This window comes from Myotis nattereri, assembly GCF_964212035.1.
Source record: "Myotis nattereri genome assembly, chromosome: 16".
NCBI classification, from domain to species: Eukaryota; Metazoa; Chordata; class Mammalia; order Chiroptera; family Vespertilionidae; genus Myotis; species Myotis nattereri.
In genome coordinates this window covers 21,596,075-21,615,328 of record NC_138091.1, presented here as the reverse complement: position 1 = coordinate 21,615,328, position 19,254 = coordinate 21,596,075, and the positions used below count along the sequence as shown (strand labels likewise).

Below are 19,254 nucleotides of genomic sequence, written 5' to 3'. Positions count from 1 at the left end.
GGCCCTTGCTTCCTGGTTTCAGACAGTCAGGGTCCCACAGCTGGGTGGCTGGCGACTCTGACAGCAAGCAGAGTGGCCTGGAGAGAAGACTTTAGAAGGGCACTGGCTGACAGGACTTTGGGGCTGAACACTCAGGGCTGATTTATCACTTCCTTACTCATAAAAATGTGATTCAAACTGCTGCTGATTAGTGAAGGATTTAAACCTTTACCCTCTCCCCAACCCCCTTCCTTCTCCACCCCCGGCACAGATGCTGCTGCTCAGCCACAACACCCCCTTCTTGCCACTGTCCATGCAAGCACAGCACAGGGGCCCAGAGAAGATGACTCATATGCTGGGAAATGGAAAAGTGCATCTTCCCACCAACCAGCCCCGCTGTGTGCTCTGCTCACCCCTCTCCCAATGGCAGCCCACACAGTGGGGTCTGGACAGCCGCCTCAGCTGCACACCGGGTACTTGGCAGCATGTCCACAGAGCTCTCTGTCCTAGTTGAGTGTTATATCCTGTGGCCCAGGCTGTTTATCCCTGAAACACCCTAGGAACTTCTGACCACCTCATATCATCCTCCTCTTGGCCCCAGTTGCCTCATGGAGGTGAGCAAAGGACAAGGCCAGAAATGAGTAGCAGGGTCTCAGGCACAGGCTTTGGCATGTCCTTCCTGGCTAGCAGGTCCTCATACAACAACCATGGAGAAGAGTACTAAAAAAGTTCCCTGGCCTCAACTGGGGAAACCACCTATTTCCTTCTTTCTCTGTTCTCACCATCTCACCTTCCTTTCGTCTGTATCTTTTCACCTTTACTAAACAACAGCTACAAGAAAAGGACTCACTGGTGGCCTACGAAAAAGCCAAGGTGTTCCTTTTCATGGAGCAGAGGCTGCTGACAACAGATACTTCACAAGCCAGAGCCGCAGGTCCTTTACATTCACACCTCCCAAGATTACAGGTCACTTGATGGTAGAAAAATATCTTGGCCGAGGCTGCAGCTCTGTGACAGCAGCTCATTGAACTCTGTGGGTTGAGGTTAGAGGAAGGCAGGACAATGAACAGGAGGGCACCTCAGGAGGCCTCATTTCCTGAGTCCACTGAGCTTCCCACTTGGTAGCTAAACCAGCAGAGTCATGAAGAAGGAATCAATCTCCTGCCCCTTTGGACTTCACAGCCTTACCAGGACAGAATTGACAAACTTTATTTCCTCCTTCCTGGAAACCATCCCTGTCCCCCAGGACAGCATGCTTCCTCGGAGCTGTTCTCAGGAATAATTAGCCAAGTTCAAAATGGCACCTCAGCCTCTGCATCTTGCCTTCTGCTGGGAATTCTAAATGCTGTAAGCAGCCAACTTGAGCGGAGAAGATCAGATATGACTGAAAACCCAGACAGACTAGCAGAGGGCTTTACAGAGTCCCAGGAAGAACCAAGTTTCAAGGGAAATTGTGGCATACCCACTCATCAGCAAGCTAATGCAGAACCCTCAAAAATAAATGGGAAGGAAAATAAATCAATTTCAGAGTAAGAGAAAGCACCAAGAAAATGTGCAATAAGACCCTAGCCGGGTAGCTCAGTTGGTTATAGCATCATCCTAATATGCCAAGGTTGTGAGTTCGATTCCCAGTCAGGGCACATACAAGAAGCAACCAACAAATATATAAATAAGTGTAACAACAAATCAATGTTTTCTCTCCCCCTCCCCAGTCAATAAACATTTTTTTTAAAGAAAAGAAAAAGTGCAATAAGAAAACTAATAATAACCTGTCCAGAAACACCAGGTCTGTTTTACAATGGAGTCTCCATGGGGCAATTCCTATTTCTTGGCATTTCAGATAATAACCTTTCAGCCAGGAAACCAAACTTCACTCTCTGTCAATGCTTTAAATTACAATTTTTTTAGCATCATGGAACAAATCTCCCTTACAAACAAACACAAAATAATGTTATTCCTATATTACATATTTCCATCAAGTTAAACCACATATTCTTACCTAGATGGGAAGGGAAGGGAAGGGGAAAGGGGTAGGAGGAAGAGGAAAAGGAGAAGAAGGAAGGGGAAACAGGAAAGGGGAAGGGAAAGGACGGGATCCTGGTAACATCCTTTGGTTGTGACCTGGTCATCAGAACATTTAAAAATCCTGCCAATGAGCATCTCTCTGCCCCCTCCCACCCCACCCCCTGCCTCAAAAAACCTCAGTGTTCCAAAAAGCATTTCAGAATACACACCAGTATGTTAGCCAAACTCTGGGCCTGGTGATTTTTGTGCTTCCAATTTGAGTCACCAAAGCTCATCAATTCTCTGTTCTTACTCCCTGGCAGGCTCCCACAAGGGATATCCCACAGGGAACTAGACTTTTCCATATTGAACAAACAGGGTACATGAGTCCAGAAACAGCTATTCCCAGTCCCTGCCAAGCGTATGGTCTCTGCGATGAAACATTTCAGCAATGCCTCTCCCCTGGGAGAGGCTCTGGATCTGCAGACTCCAAGAGGCCTTGCTGCTGCCTTTAGCATGGCCAGATGTGCAACAGCATCTCTGGGTTTGCAAATTAAGCTCTATACCCATGATTCCCTCCTTCCATCCCACCCAAGCACTAGAGAGTCATACAGATTTCAGAGAGCAAATTAAGGATGTGAGAGGCAATGGTGGGGAAGGGTGTGTGTGTGTGTGTGTGTGTGTGTGTGTGAGAGAGAGAGAGAGAGAGAGAGAGAGAGAGAGAGAGAGAGAGAGATAGAGATAGATAGATAGATATGGGGGGTAATTAGTGGTATGGTAGCATAGGAAAAAAAGCTATATTAATCTTTATCTGTCTAGATAAAGAAAGTGAACATGCCTTACCTTTCAACTGGGAGTTGTGTACAGCAAACATGTTGATGGTCATAAGCTGCAGCATGCGAGTACTTCCAACAGGAGAGGGACTATGCTGCAGCAATACCTGAAACTCCTTGAGCACCTTCTCAGCCACTGCAGGGAATGTCTCCATCCTACAAATACACCAGCCCATCAGTGAGGGACATCCCCAAGAGCACCGGTACACACACACACACACACACACACACACACACACACACTCTCTCTCTCTCTCTCTCTCTCTCTCTCTCTCTCTCTTTCTCTCTAAATGCAGACAACTAACGCATAGGGTGTCTCCTTGCTACTTTCACAAACCTTCCTACAATCCTAAGATTGTGGACAAATTTAAGAGAAAGAAGTGTTCGAGGTTTGGAAATAAATCAGCTCAATTTTGGATAAATTGCTATGAGTTATTATGCTTTGGTATGTTATTTCCTAACCCTTGGCAATAACTGGATTCAGGCTGAAATGAAATCAAAGTTTCTCTCTGAAACAATTGGTTTTTCTAAATAGCAAACAAATTTCCTTTAAGCTTTAAGACCTACATATTCCCCAAACTCTCTGGTTCACAAATCTAAAGATTCTTTACTCAAGGCTTTACTTCAGGAAACCAGAAACAGTTTTGGTTTCTGCTGCCGTCTTCTCAGGCACTGTCTCACCAACTGTTCCACCTGAGGGTCCCATACTTCCCCTGGAAGAATTCTCAGACTGAGGGCCCCAATGATCTGTTTCAGCCTTTCCTGTGTTGCTGTCCTCCTCACTCTCACAAGACTCTGCTCATCAAGGTCTGCATGTTTTCAGGCCAGTGGAAATATAATGCCCTGGCCAACTGCCACTCCTAATACAGGAAGAGCCTGTAATGTAGGGAGGTAGAAATCTAGCCAGTGACCTAGGGCTCCTAAAGAGAGGTCATTCAAACCGCTGACTGCCAAATGTGGCCACTGGATCCCAAACAGTGGTGCATGCCTGGAGCTCCTCTGGCAATAGGAACAAACCACAGCTGAAGTTGTCAGAAAGAAAAAGCAAATTCAAACTTGGTGCTAGAGAGAGAAGCCAGGCGCATTGAGCCTTAGGGCGATGCTGAACAATTCGTGGTCAACAAAGTATCTTTTATCCATCCTCAATGCCCCCCCGACCCCCCAAAAAAATGTTTGTAGTGCACTGGGTGATGGGGTGAGGAAGAGCTTCAGGCTGGATTAATAAACAGCTTCTGAAAAGCCACAGGAAAGGAAATTCTTCTCAGAAAAGACAAAACAGTTTCAAGTCCTAGAGAAAGGTGCTTCTAGTGTAACCCAAACCATGATCCCTTCCCCACTGAGTAGGACCCTCCCCAGGTTAGCAAACTCCAGAGATTTCTGGCATTTTGACAATCTTTATTCATTGCCCTTGATGGCAACTCTTATTACTGACCTTCTGATACCCAGAAATCATGCCACAACTATGGGTCAATTACAGTTTATATTCCAGTTCCCTTCTCTGCTGAGCTGTCTTCATTTTCACTGGCATAAAACATACCATGCATTTGCTCCCACCTCCCCATATGCCATTTCAAGTGCCCCATCCCCCACAAAAAAATATAAAACACACACGCACACACAAAACCCACCAAAAAAACCCTCTTTTTCCTCCTCTAAAATGTTTCAGAACCATTAAAACTCTTGGTAGGTTTGGAATGGCAGAATGATATGTTTGGAGCTGGATTGGATCCATTTTCCCCATGGGCTATAACAAAGGTTTCATTTTAAATCCTGACACTGTGCAGCACTCTTTCTGGTCGGAGGTGGGGAGGTGGGCTAGCACTTCTCATTACGAGAATAGCAGAGTTCACTCTGCTTGAAAAGCAGCCACACTGGGCAAGTTTCAGAGCCATGTGTCTCCGTGTTGAAAGGCGGTAGAGAGCCAACACAGAACGACATGACAGAGTGTCATGTGGGACAGTCTTGCTTCGAAGCTGTGTCTGAGGAAACCTCTTCCCTGGGATGGGAATTGAAACAGAACCATTAACGCTCCCTAGGTCAGACTGGGGTCTGAAAGGAGCACCAGGCCAAATGTCCACATCTTCTTTTTTATTTGTTTGTTTTTTCAATCTTCCCTTCGCCTTTCAACTCATTCGACATCAACGAAAGAAAAAAAATCAAATGAAGTTAGAATAACTTCAGTTCTGAGATATGAGGGAAGATGGATCTACTCAGACAAAATCACTTTGTCAGGAAGTAACTGAGGGACACGCAGATAAAAGACTCTTCCTCAGAGCTCAATAATGGGGCTTCTGGTTCCCAATTTTGTAGCTAAAATGTTATCTGATTTTGGCTTCAAATTACCATAAGTAGTTTTATGTCTTCCTCTTTGCTCCACCCCCATATTAAAGAACAAAAATCATACTAAAACTGAGATAATAACAGAATACAACTTATGTTTAGAAACAACCCACAAAATAGAATTATGGCTTTGATGGATATATATGTAAATATGTAAATGCAGTAAAAAAGTCTGAAAGATTATATAACCTGATGTCTAGTGTTATCTCTTTGGAGAGCACAGGGGCTTGGGGAGAGCTGAAAGAAATTTTGGCCTTAGCTATAATGTTATGTTTTTAGAAGGAGATTTTACATATTACTAAATAATTGTTAGCCAAGATGCAGCAATAGCAGTAGCAACAGAGGAGGAGGAGCAGGAGAAGAGAAAGCATAAAAAGATGGTAATTTGCTCTAGCAGGTTTGGTTCAGTGGATAGAGCATCGGCCTGCGAACTGAAGGGTCCCAGGTTTGATTCCGGTCAAGGGCACATGCCCAGGTTGTGGCTTGATCCCCAGTGGGGGACTTGCAGGAGGCAGCTGATCCATGATTCTCTCTCATCCTGAATGTTTCTATCTCTCTCTCCCTCTTCCTTCCTCTCTGAAATCAATAAAAATATATATTTTTTAAAAAGATGGTAATTTATAACAGCAAAAATTGGAAGTAGCCTAAAATGCCCAGTTACAGATACTGGTTAAGATGGCACATCTATAAAATTTAATTCTATTTCTTAAAAGTTATATTAGATTTTTTAATCATATTGGTAAAGTTTTACATATATTAAATGGAAAGTTTTAAAGTAGTTTAATCTGAACCCTTTTGACACATATTTGTAAAAATAAGTGTGTGTGTGACATATATAGAAAAAACATAAAAATATACATCCAATGTCAACAGTGGATAATTATCTCTGGATAGTGAGAATATGGTTAATTTTTTCTTTCTTCTTTTTGTTGGGTTTTCTAAATATTTTATGTGATTTACAATAAGCACTATGTACAATAAAAAGATTTCTCCTACAATGCATACTACTGACTTTTATAAAAAACAATTATAATTTTACAAGTATATCAAAATACAAACATTATATTTTTAACAATTCAAAGTCCAAAATAAATACATCAGTTTTTGAATTCCAAGAGATCTTGAAGCAGTGCGAATAGCATGATGAGGCAAGCAAGTGAAAACTAAACTGGTAACTTTAACCAACACAATAACAGGAAGCAAAATTATTCTACTTATCACAAATCAAAAGTCTATAGCAGTGATGGCGAACCTTTTGAGCTCGGTGTGTCAGCATTTTGAAAAACCCTAATTTAACTCTGGTGCCGTATCACATATAAAAATTTTTTGATATTTGCAACCATAGTAAAACAAAGACTTGTATTTTTGATATTTATTTTATATATTTAAATGCCATTTAACAAAGAAAAATCAACCAAAAAAATGAGTTCGCGTGTCATAGGTTCGCCATCACTGGTCTATAGGCTGCTGGCTTCTTGACTTCCCTCAGTGGAGTCCAAAGGCAGGTCTGATCTGCCAGCCTCTCACCAGGAAAGCAAGTGTCTGTTAGGGGGCATTCTACACCCCTGACTGATTCCTCTTCCTGTGCCTGAGAGGATTTTGTCCCAATCCTTTAAAACTGCAGAAGATACAGTCATTTTCAGGCTATGCATTTCACTGACTTAAGGGACTGCTTTCTGGAGTGGTCTCTAGAGACACCTTATCTCATTTGAATGGCAGTTTTAAGAAACCAGTTTTTCAGACAACATGGAGTGACTCAGACAGTGACTAACGGGGCAAGACCCAACCTCTTAGATGCTAAGGAACACAGCTTAGACAACATTGTCTTCAGAAAAGAATCAGGCTTCCTAACTCTTCTCAACTTCTTAATTTTAAAAAATTGAACAAGACAAAAGCAACCCAGTAGCAAACAAATAAAACTAAGCTGAGTGACAAGGGAGACATGAGAGAGAAAAAATCACAGTGCTACAGAACATAAGGACTGGAGTGGACCTTGGGTAGCTTCTACTTAAACAACTGATAAGGAAATCGAAGCCCACAGAGGCTCTGACTTGTTCACTCTCAAGGTCTTGTAACTAGTCAGTGGTGAAAAATAAGTTCTTTGGCACTTGATTCCATCTAGCACTCCACGCCTCTTTTTCACTGGATGCTGAGAATAAGGAGGCTTGGGTTGCACACAGTAGGCATTCAAGTATATGCTGATGCAATTTGCAATGCTGGGCATGGAGAAAATGAAGATTGGAGAGCAACATTGGGGCTTTTCTCAAAAGGCAGGCCAGACAGTGGATGTGTCTTCAGCTGCTCCCCATTACAAACTCCTCACTCTTAATTCGTTTTCAACGCCTCCAACATTTCACATCTTCTTGGTAATTAGGCAACCGTCCATGTTGTTGTGTGTGGCTTGGGCTCATTGCTTTTCTAGTCTTACAGACTTCTATACTTTTTTTTCCAATAGCAAAGTTTTTACTGTTTCTGCCTTCCAGAATAAACATGGGACTCAATTCTCTTTCACCTCCAGGGGAGCATAGGAAGAATAGTCATCAAGGGGCTGGAGCGCCTAGACTTTACATACGTTCTCCTCATGTGAACACTACTATAACTCATTTTTTATGAAGGTGCAACTAGACTGGCCTTATCTTTTGCCAAGAGAATATGTTATATGCAGGGATGGAAGAGATACTGAAAAATAAACTGGACCACAGCAAACCATCTCTGACAAATGAGATAATCTTTAAAGGATTTCAGAAAAGAAAATTCCTGAACATCTTCCCTGTGAAATTTTCTTACACCTAACCCAAATCTCTCCAGCTGCAACATAAGCCTACTTTCTCTTGCTGTCTTTCCACAGAAATCAAAACTACCTGGTTATAACTCTTTTATAGTTAAACACAGTTAGGGGAACAAACAGCTGTCTTTAAATAAACCTTTTTTTACCTTAACTTTTTCAAGATTAATTTTTCTTCTATAAATCATTTCCTAGTTTTTTAATCATTACTGTGATTCTTTCTCAAGCCTCCTCCAAAAATATATAAAAATAAATGTGAGAATTTTAAGAGGGGGAAAAATATTAATGCCTAATTTGACAAAAATATATCCTAAATATTCCTACATTCCGGACCAAGATTTATAACTTCTTTAGTCCCAAAAGTCTCTAAAAAAACTAACAAATACCTAGAGCAGTGGTTCTCAATCAGGAGCAATTTTGCCCCCAGAGAACATCTGGCAATGTCTGGAGACATTTTTAATTATCACAATTGGGGCGGAGGGGGGGCAAAATGCTACTGGCATGTAGTAGGTAGAAGAAGCTTGGGATGCTGTTAAACATCATACGATGCACAGGACAGCTCCCTACAACAAAGAATTATAATGCTCAAAATATCAATAGTATAGAGGTTGAGAAACCCTGACTTAAAGCAACATGGTACATGAAAATTTAAAGAACAAACATGAGAAAAGGAGAGGAAAACTGAGTGAAAAGGTAGTAAGGGAAAGAAAGATTTAAAAAATGAGAACCAAAAAAGATGATAAAGTGATAAAGAACCAAAGTAGCTATTTTAAGTGCAACACAATAGTACTTCCTGCTATAAAATGATACTGATATCATCTTGCCCACTTGAAACTGCAGCTTTACATTCCTCATTAATAACTGACCTGGGTCTACTATAACCTACCTACTAGAATACGAACTAGATCCTTCTCTCCAATCTTTCACAGTCTATCCATTTCTGTAATGATTCACTCATTCATACAACAATATTTACTGAGCATCTAGTACGTGATAGGCACTAAGATACAACACTGTTAGGCAAAAACTCCTGCCAAAGTAGAACTTATATGGGGGTAGGAGAGGTAGTGAGAGGGGAGCTAATGATGCACCTAGTTTACCTTTCCTAAGTAAATCTCCTCACACTTATTTCTACTAATAGGGATACATCTATTGGCAGTACTCGTTTCCCAAGTCATTTAAAGACTACCTTTGTGATAATCATCACTGTTACTCTTATCTATGTTTGATAATAAATGAATATGTAATAAGCATACTTTCTAGTTCAACATCCATAGAACAATGTTTCTTCAAAGCAGGACAAAGCCTTTCAGCCTCTCCCACTAAGAAAACCTTCTAGAGCATTAGAGATAAACTTACAAGGTTATGACAGAAAGTGAAAGGAAAACACTGACAACAGTGAGATCTATAATCCGAAACAAATCACCTCAAAGGGCAGCTTACAATAAAACCTCCAAGTCAGAAAACATTAAAATGCAGAAGAGCTCTCTAAGAGCACCGCCACCTAGTCCTCTCCGAGACGGAAGAGGCACTCAGCGCACACGTGCTCTGGTGTGCAGGCGTTAGTCAGGCTTTAGGATTGCTAGTTTTATACAGTGGAAAACAACTCTGATCCACCAAAGGAACACTCAAAACTTGATCTCTGTCCAGGGATTTAATGGGTGAAGTAACAGGGTTTTGCACACACAGCACCTTCCCTGAGATTTATATGTAAATCCATGGGAGATGGTGAAACCTAGAAAAGTTTTAGCATTTACTGAGATCAGCAATATGGTACAGAAACCTGAGCATAGAAGGAAGGGGTATGATTCAGGAGGAAGAGAAAATGTTGGAGGGGAAAAATAAATGCTACTCTTCTCTTTAAGGGAAAATGAGTGGACAGTATTCTTCCCAAGGAGGACCCTTGGCAGTTGCACCCAGGAAATGAGCATGACTTCTTTAAGGAGCTTCTAGGGGGCTGAGATGGAAGGCAGAGGAAAGAGAAATCCAGAGGGATTAACAGTGGGGGGTTGAGAAAAGACTGTGTTTAAAGGGGGCTTTAGTAAAGGTAGAGAAAGAGGGATGACATAGGGATGGAGAATCATATTTCCCAAACTTCATGAGCAAAGTAGGAGTGAGTGAAGGGAAGAGAAGGTGGAGGCCTCTAAGAATTCACACCCTGTGCCCTCAGTTACAAACACAGTCTAGTTGCTAACAATATTAAATTCCAAAATGACTTGTAATGTAGGAAAATAAAATAAACATCCTGCACACTTACCCAATCCGGGTAAACAGCTTCCCATGGGCATGGAGAAAACTGAGGATGAACCTTTTGTTCAGCTGCATGGGAAAAAGAGAGGAGAAAACAATTAAACTTTCCCCAGTTTCCTGTTACTGAACAGAGTCCCTAGTGACACAATAACCTGGCCAGGGTCTAAGGGGTGGGCACTAGGGATGTGAACCAAATAGACATGCCCAAACTCTCACACAGACCCAGGGCACATGCCCAACAGCTGCTGCTCAACTGAGCCAACATGACAGCAGCCTCAGTGAGTGGATAGCACCCTCTGCTGGCAGCAGTGCCTGTGTGCAGGGAATGAAGAGTTGAATCCCAACTAAGCTGAGTGGAAAGATGCCTGCAGCTCTCTGAAATCTGTGAGCCACTCCTACACCATAATGATGGAAATGAAACACTGACATGGACAGGGATAATAGTGACTTTGGATAAGTCCCTAATCTTATTCATGAGTTATTTTTCTTTCTAACCAAGAAAGCAGGACTCTTCTTTGGTAAACAAGGATAAAGTAACCCACCACTAACTAGCTCATCAAATTATACTTCTCCATTTTTTAAGACTAAAGTTCAATTTCAAGGTCTGCAGCTGAAAATTCAAGTGTTTACAGGAGGCCAGGTTTAAAATAGGCTGGTGGGGACAGTAGTAATCCATGGCTGGTCTACCCTTTATTGACCCAGGATTATCATTTCTTTCCTTTTTTTTTTTTTTTCGGTCTTTTAAAGAAGAGCTGAAAGCTGGGTTTTTATGTGAAATCCTCTAGCTTTTAAATGTTGGCTTCCAATTAAAAAAAAGAAAAAAAGTAAACATTAGGCAAGCCCAAAACACGAACATGCCAGCCACATCTGGCCCATGAAGTAAAAATTTACAATCTCAATTCCATGTTCTAGAAAACCTACTGCTATTAAAACTGAGGGGAGAGATTCCTCTGAGCAAAACAAGGGTGGAAATTTAACTCCAAAGAAAGCGGAGATAATAAAAGATCAAATCTTGTTGTCATCTTCCCTGGTCTCCTAGAAGCAATATGCTCAAAGGAGTCAAGAATCTTGATCTCAGGGGGTGATTAGGGCAAGGAACAGTCCAGCACCTCTGGATATTTTGCCCAAGAAAAAAAAACTCTTTTGATTTACTCCCTTGCAAAACAGAACGCCAATCAAGTTATGGCCATTCTATCTATTTCATACAGAAGCTAGGTGTGGGAAAAGGAGTGCATTCTCACACCAATGACTTCAACAGCAAATTCTGCATACAAACTTCAATCTTTATCTTTGTTTAAATGAATTACATTTAGTCAGCAATACTATATCAAACACTGATTTCTAGTTAAAAAGCTCTAGATGCCCTAGCTGGTTTGGCTCAGTGGATAGAGCATCGGCCTGAGGACTGAAGGGCCCCAGGTTCAATTCCAGTCAAAGGCCATACCTTGGCTGCAGACTTGATTCCTAGCCCTGGTTGGGCCGTGTGCAGGAGGCAACCAATCGATGTGTCTTTGTCACATCGACATGTAAGTCTCTAGATCTACTAGTAGAGAAAAGTGGTGAAAAACATGGATATTCCTGTCAAATCTCTGCCATTTACCTGCTAGGGGATCTCAGACAACTGGCTGAACCCCCGTAAATTTTTCTTTCTATACATGGTGATAACAGTACCCATATACTAATGGGTTGGTAGCTTGAGATAAGGCAAGTAAAAGCATGCTTGACTTGTTGTAAACACTCAATTATTAGCTGAACATTCTATCCCAATGAGTGATAAAACAAGTAGTAAAATGTTAACAACTAGAGAATCTGGGTAAAGGCTATATGGAAGTTCTTTGTATCATTCTTAAAACTTTTCTACAGGTATGAAATTATTTCAAGATAAGGTAAAATATCTATTCTCTATTCCTATTTTATCCCTTTCCCCACAGCTGTCAATCATAAACTGGTTAACTCATCCATTACCAGGAGAAATCCTTTACAACCGGTTATATTTATACATACAGGATACTTTGATAGAAACAAAACAATATTAACCCATCTCATTCAAGGCAATTACCATCCCCTAAGCTACAAGGCAGCTCAGAAATTTAAACAACTTAAACCAGTAAATGGAAGAATTAGAACTTGAACCTAAGTCCTCTGATTCCAAAAAGTTCTCCTTCCCTTATACTGCATCTATCTCAGAAAGAGAACTGGTGAGCTTTACTCATGAAAGGCTGATGAAAAAATAAGAGCAATTAAAAAGCAGCTCAGGCCCTAACTGGTTTGGCTCAGTGGACAGAGCGTCAGCCTGCGGACTGAAGGGTCCCAGGTTCAATTTCGGTCAAGGGCATGTACCTTGGTTGAGGGCACATCCCCAGTAAGGAGTGTGCAGGAGGCAGCTGATCGATGTTTCTAACTCTCTATCCTTCTCCCTTCCTCTATGTAAAAAATATATTTAAAAAAAAAAAAAAAGCAGCTCAGTTTTACTTTTAAGTTTTCCTTACTTGTTAGATAGGAAACTCATACTATGTGATCTACAATGCCTCCTGGAGTAAAATGAGAGCACTCATTGTCTGTTTCTGAATATCGTGGTTCTATCTATACTTCCCCAAGATTCTTCCCTTAGGGCAGCGGTTCTCAACCTGTGGGTCGCAACCCTTTTGGGGGTCGAACAACCCTTTCAGGGAGGTTGCCTAAGACCATCGGAAAACACATATATAATTATATTTTTTTGTGATTAATCACTACAGCTTTAATTATGTTCAATTTGTAACAATGAAAATACATCCTGCATATCAGATATTTACATTACGATTCATAACAGTAGCAAAATTACAGTTATGAAGTAGCAACAAAAATAATTTTATGGTTGGGGGTCACCACAACATGAGGAACTGTATTAAAGGGTCTCGGCATTAGTAAGGTTGAAAGCCACTGCCTTAGGGTAATAGATGAAGCCCACTTAATTACCTGAATTTGCACTGGCCATTATTGTATTTTACTATATGTAGTAGAAAGTGAATTTCAATGCATTTTGTTTCTACCAGTGAGCATAAAGGGAATCTTCAGGAACTTTTCAAACTAGAGGCAAAAATACATTCTCTCTGACCTTAGTTAATGAGAACCACTGCTTTATTTTTAGTCTGAAAGTATCTGTCACCCTAAACATATAGTTGACTTTTGAACAACATCCTTGTGTTTTTCTTAGTAACTTCTTTCCTGGATTACTTTATTATAGGAATATAACATTATTACATATAACATACAAAATAAGGTATTAATCAACTGCTTATGTTATCGGTAAGGCCTCAGGTAGTTAGTAATTAAATGAGTCAAGCAGGCTATTAGTAGTTAAATGAGTCAAAAGTTACACATGGATTTTGGACAGTGTAGGTCATCAGGGCCCTTGACCCCCACATTGCTCAAGGGTCAACTGTTCTGTTTTAAATCACCAACAACACTTCAAGTAGGAAAGGAGTCAAAAATTTAGATGCATTCTAGAAAGAGGAAATAAGGCATGTTATATTGAGAAAGTAGATTTGTTAGACATTGACAATATGGGCCTAATCAACACTGTATATAATATAAAGTCTTCTGTTTTGAAAAACCTAACTGATACCAAGTCCACAATAAGGAAAGTCTTGTCTTATTTGAGCTTTCTTCCCTCTCCAACACATCATAGACTGGCTTTCATTTTTGTAACTTTTTGTGGATTGTTTTTGTAGTTGTTTGTTTTTAGAGAGGAATGGGGAGGGGGGGACATCATCAATGTGAGAGAGAAACATCAACTGGCTGCCTCTTGTGCATAACCTGGACCCGCAACCTAGGTATGTGCATTTGGGACCCTGTTTTGCCACATTTTGGTGTACGGGATGATGCTCAAACCAACTGAGCCACACCAGCCAGGGCATAACTTTTTTTTTTTTTTTAATATATTTTTATTGATTTCTTACAGAGAGGAAGGGAGAGAGATAGAGAGTTAGAAACATTGATGAGAGAGAAACATCGATCAGCCGCCTCCTGCACATCTCCCACTGGGGATGTGCCCGCAACCCTGGTACATGCCCTTGACCAGAACCGAACCTGGGACCCCTCAGTTCGCAGGCCGACGCTCTATTCACTGAGCCAAACCGGTCTTGGCAACTTTTTGGTTTTTTTGTGTGTTTTTTTTAAAATATATTTTATTGATTTTTTACAGAGAGGAAGGGAGAGAGATAGAGAGTTAGAAACATTGATGGGAGAGAAACATCGATCAGCCGCCTCCTGCACATCTCCCACTGGGGATGTGCCCGCAGCCGAGGTACATGCACTTGACCGGAATCGAACCTGGGAACCCTCAGTCCGCAGGCCAACGCTCTATCCACTGAGCCAAACCGGTTTCGGCAACTTTTTGTTTTTTAATAATACACTCAGATGGTCTCACTCAGGTAGAGAAAAAAATATTACTCCTCAAATGATGAGACTATTTGCCTCCAGATCTTTCTTGTACATTTACATACTATTCACCAGAAACTAAAAATGCTTCTTAGGTTACAGCCCCGAGGAACAGTGTTATAATTATTAAAGGGCTCCTAACTCTTTATTTTAAGTTCAAAACCAAGTCACTATGTATGGACTCCTGAGCCTTTTGTACCACCTAAAAGCAATGATCCAAAGAGACACTAATGGCAGTAGCTGGATGGTTAAGTCTCTAGACCAGCCGTGGGCAAACTACGGCCCATGGGCCGGATCCGGCCCGTTTGAAATGAATAAAACTAAAAAAAAAAAAGACCGTACCCTTTTATGTAATGATGTTTACTTTGAATTTATATTAGTTCACACAAACACTCCATCCATGCTTTTGTTCCGGCCCTCCGGTCCAGTTTAAGAACCCATTGTGGCCCTCCAGTCAAAAAGTTTGCCCACCACTGCTCTAGACACTCACAATTATGTCTGTCCTGCCATTAACTATGGGATTATGAGTAAAATGGTTTAGGTTGTTCCTCAACTGTAAAATTTAATTTCCACCATTGGCATTACCTAATTCCAAGCTGAAAGGACAAAAATAGATAATATAAATTTAAAGCATTTTGAAGAGTAAATGTTTTATGCAAGCCCTGGTAATTATCACTCTAGTGCTTTATGAACTGTGGAGCAAGGAAGGAGAAAGAAGCTGCTCAGAGGTAAAAATATGACACAGAGGAGAAGATTCTGAAATACACCCAATTTCCATTCCTAAACAGTTGCTTTTGCTTCTAAATAATTGTGTGTAAACTAAGTTTCTAAAAACTGAATCACTTTAAGGATAGTAAGAGTATTCAGTATTAAAAGGAATTCTAATGTGCATTTTTAAAGTGTTTTGGGGAGTATTAATATCATTCTCTAATTAATCTGTCCAGAATATTTCTTTTATATATCAAGTATTTAAACACACACACACATACATACACATATTTAAAAAAAACTTTGTTTTTAACAGGAGGTTCTGTCCTCTTAGATGAGACCAAATTTCAATGGTACCTATTAGTAAATGTCTGGGACTTTCAGAACAGGCAATCAAAGCCCATTTATCATCTCCCTAAAGCACTGACATCACAGGGTAGAGGAGAGTGCGCACAGAGGTTATGCTGTTCACCTTCATCCCCAAGCTCCTATGCCAGGCAGAGTCAAGAGCAAACCAGAAGACAGGGTCTCAAATGCCAAGGAACTTATAGTCCAAGAACAAAAGATAAACAAATAACATACCAACTTGCCAACTCCCCATTTATGTTCCAAAACCTAAGACAAGGCCTGAGGGCTATGAAGGTGCCAGGAGCACTGCATTTCCCTGTCTCTATCCCTCAGCCAAAAAAAGTCTTTGTGAGAGATGAGATCTAAGATGATAATAAAAGCCCGGCCTATGTGGCTCAGTGGTTGAGTGTCGACCCAGAAACCAAGAGGTCACCAGCTCAATTCCCAGTCAGGGCACATGCCTGGGTTTCGGGCTCAATGCCCAATAGGGGGCATGCAGGAGGCAGCCAATGGATTATTCTTTCTCATCAATGATGTTTCTCTCTCTCTCTTCCTCTCTCTGAAATGAATAAAAACTATTTTTTTAAAGTGGGGGGGGTGTGGGGGGGGCATGGAGGGGTTTAGGGAGGGAACAACCTGGCACACAAAATGTGGGAACCCTATCAATTATTCAGTAATGCAATAATCATTTAGTAGAGATAAAAATTATTCCTTAGGACTTTCAGTATTCCTCTTTCTAGGACATAAAGAGTCACACCGAGGCTGAAGTAAAGCAGGAATGGTAATTACTCCTCACCTTTAGTTTCTCCACCCCTGAATTGTTCTGGGCAGGATGACAGCTCAATTAGCTCTAATTAAGCACAAGTTTCATGTAGAGATGTCCTACTTAGACAGCTGGATCTGAGCCATGTGAATTCAAGTGTAAAATGTGCCTCTTAAAACCACCTCTTCCAACTAATGCACCCCTTGAAACCACGGCTCTCACCCTCACACTGCAGCTTAGTGCTGCCTCAACAAAGTCTTACATTAAAGCAATTTACTGGCTATTATTTCATTATCTCTCCTACTTAATGCCAGCAGACTGGAGGGAAATTGGGCTAAATGTCAAATCAGCAGTCAGTTCCAGAAAACCCAGCCAGCAAGCAGAAGGACAGCCGAGCTTAGAGTACCCGGCAGGCTCTCAGGAGGGAAATTGGCAATAGGTAAAGAAAGAATGTAACCACAATTTTGTGACTGTTCTATATTTATTGTTCATTTGTTTGTTTGGAGGGAGAGAGTAGGTTAGAAGAGTATGATCAAAGACTTACTCATCTTAGAGTGGAAGATCTAGGTTCAAATTTTGGTTATATCATTTATTTGCTATATAACTATTGGCAAGTCACTTCATCTTTTTTTAAAAATTATTGAATTTACTGGAGTGACACTGGTTAATAAAATTATATAGGTTTCAGGTGTACAATTCTACAACACATCATCTGTATATTGTATTGTGTGTCCCCCACCTCATCCCCAAGTTCACCTCATCTTTCTAAAGCTGTCTCAACTATAAAATGAGGTTGAGTGAGAACAGTTCAGTGATTCCCTAACTCTGATTGTGTGTGCATCACAAGAGCTTTTATAAAAAATAGATTCCCCGTCCTACAGAATCAAATCTTCGGGGGGGGGGGGTAGGTTGGGGACTGCAAATCAGCATTTTTAAAAGGTCTCCAGGTAATTCTGAAAAACAGCCAGAATTGGGGACCACTGGGCTAGATCATGGGTCAGCAAACTATGGCTCAAGGGTAAATCTAGCCTGCTACTGTTTTTTTGTTTGCTTGTTTGTGTTGTGTGTGTTTTGGTATGGCCCATGAGCTAAGAATGGATTTTATATTTTTTAACAGTTAAAATAAAAAATCAAAATATTTCATGACCCATGACATTTAAATTTCAGTGTTCATGAATATGGTTCTGCTGAAACGTTTGTTTACATATGTTTGTAGCTGTTTTCCCCCTGCAAAGGCAGAACTGAATAGCTGCAGCAGAGAATATATGGTCCAAAAGCCTAAAAATATTTACTATCTGGCCCTTCACAATCAAGTTGGATCCCTGTGCTAGATCACCTATAACACTGGCATCTCAAAAATGTTTTTACCTGTGCAACACTTGAGAACTACCTACCACACACATGTACTGGAATCAGCAAGGATTCTCAAGGGCATGAAGAGGGGTAGTATGATTTAATAGAAACCCCATTTCCTGGATATTCTGATACCTACCTACCTACCTCCTACCACCTCAGGAGAATCATCAATCTACAGTGCTCCTTACAATTCTAAAGGCCCACAAACGTATAATTCTACCTAAATCTAACCTTTCTTGCCAGCTTCTGAGTAAGCACCATCCTATTCTATGATAGCAAAAAAATAAAACCCCACCAAATGCCAAAAGACTGCTGCTCTCAAAGATTCTGAATTCAAATATGCTAAACCCTACAAAGAAATATAAATGGGATGCTCCTGGTTTTCACCTTGGAAGCCACTATGAGGCTAAGTGACCAGGTGGAAACAGAACATAATCAGTCCAATAAAGGTTTCACTTAGGCCTGAGAGCCTCTGAGCATTTCCCAAAACATCCCTAATCAAAGGAAAGTGCCAGATTAAGGTTTATGAATCCCTGTGCTGTGGTCTAACAATCTATAGCAACCAGTACAAAAGTGCCACCAGTTTAGCATCTCAAAGTATACAGAAGAAGAGAGAAAGTTCAGCCAAAGGACAACACTGTTGCTCTGACTGGGTTACTTTCTGAATGACTCCTCTTTCTGACTCATCTTTCTCAGGGCCTGGGAACTCTCATGCCCATCCACCAGAAAGTAGGGGAGCTGGTATATCCTGTGTCTGCACTGCACAAAGTAAGAGAAGAGGAAATGGCTGAACCTTCTAATCGGTAATCATGTGGGCAACCAGAAAGTAGTTCTCTACAGACACAAACACAAATTCAAACCCATCTTATAAATGAATGGGTCGACAGAGGGTGAGAAGAACCCCATTCAACACAAACTTACCATCTTCTGTGTACATGACACTGCACGAACTACAGACAAGGCAGAGATAATCCCTGCTCCATGGATGACACAATTAGTATCAAGACTGAGGAAGTACAGGATGCTGTGTATTTCCACAACAGGAGCACCGAGATCTCCAAAGGAAGAGACCCTTGAGTTGAAGCCTGAAGGTTGAGTAAATTAATCAGTCGGTTTTGGATAGAAGCAAAGGGAATGGCATATGTGATGGTCCCAAGAGTGGTACATTACAGACTGGCATGGCCAGGAGGGAGAGTCTGCAAAAGGGAGGCCTGAGAAATAAACTGGACCAAGTTGTCAAAGTCCTTGTTAAAGAGTCTGACTTTAAAGCCACTGAAGGGTTTTGAGCAGGGAAATTACATAAGAAAACCTCCATTTAAAAAAGGACATTCCCTAGCTGGTTTGTCTCAATGGATAGAGGGCTGACCTGCAGACTAAAGGGTTCTGGGTTTGATTCCAGTCAAGGGCACATGCCTGGGTTGCAGGCTCGATCCCCAGTAGGAGGCACGCAGGAAGCAGCCAATCAATGA

At 41.1% G+C, this 19,254-nt stretch overlaps 1 protein-coding gene across 1 annotated transcript in view; it reads right to left on the bottom strand.

The window, feature by feature from the left end:
* The window catches only part of SMG6 (SMG6 nonsense mediated mRNA decay factor), a 214,777-nt gene that overhangs the window by 156,920 nt on the left and 38,603 nt on the right, over window positions 1–19,254 (bottom strand). The window contains exons 9-10 of the mRNA XM_081109365.1: window positions 10,199–10,260; window positions 2,827–2,972 (exon numbers count right to left, since the gene is read on the bottom strand). Of these exons, the coding sequence (XP_080965491.1) occupies window positions 2,827–2,972; window positions 10,199–10,260 (208 nt within the window). The remainder of the gene's footprint in view (window positions 1–2,826; window positions 2,973–10,198; window positions 10,261–19,254) is intronic.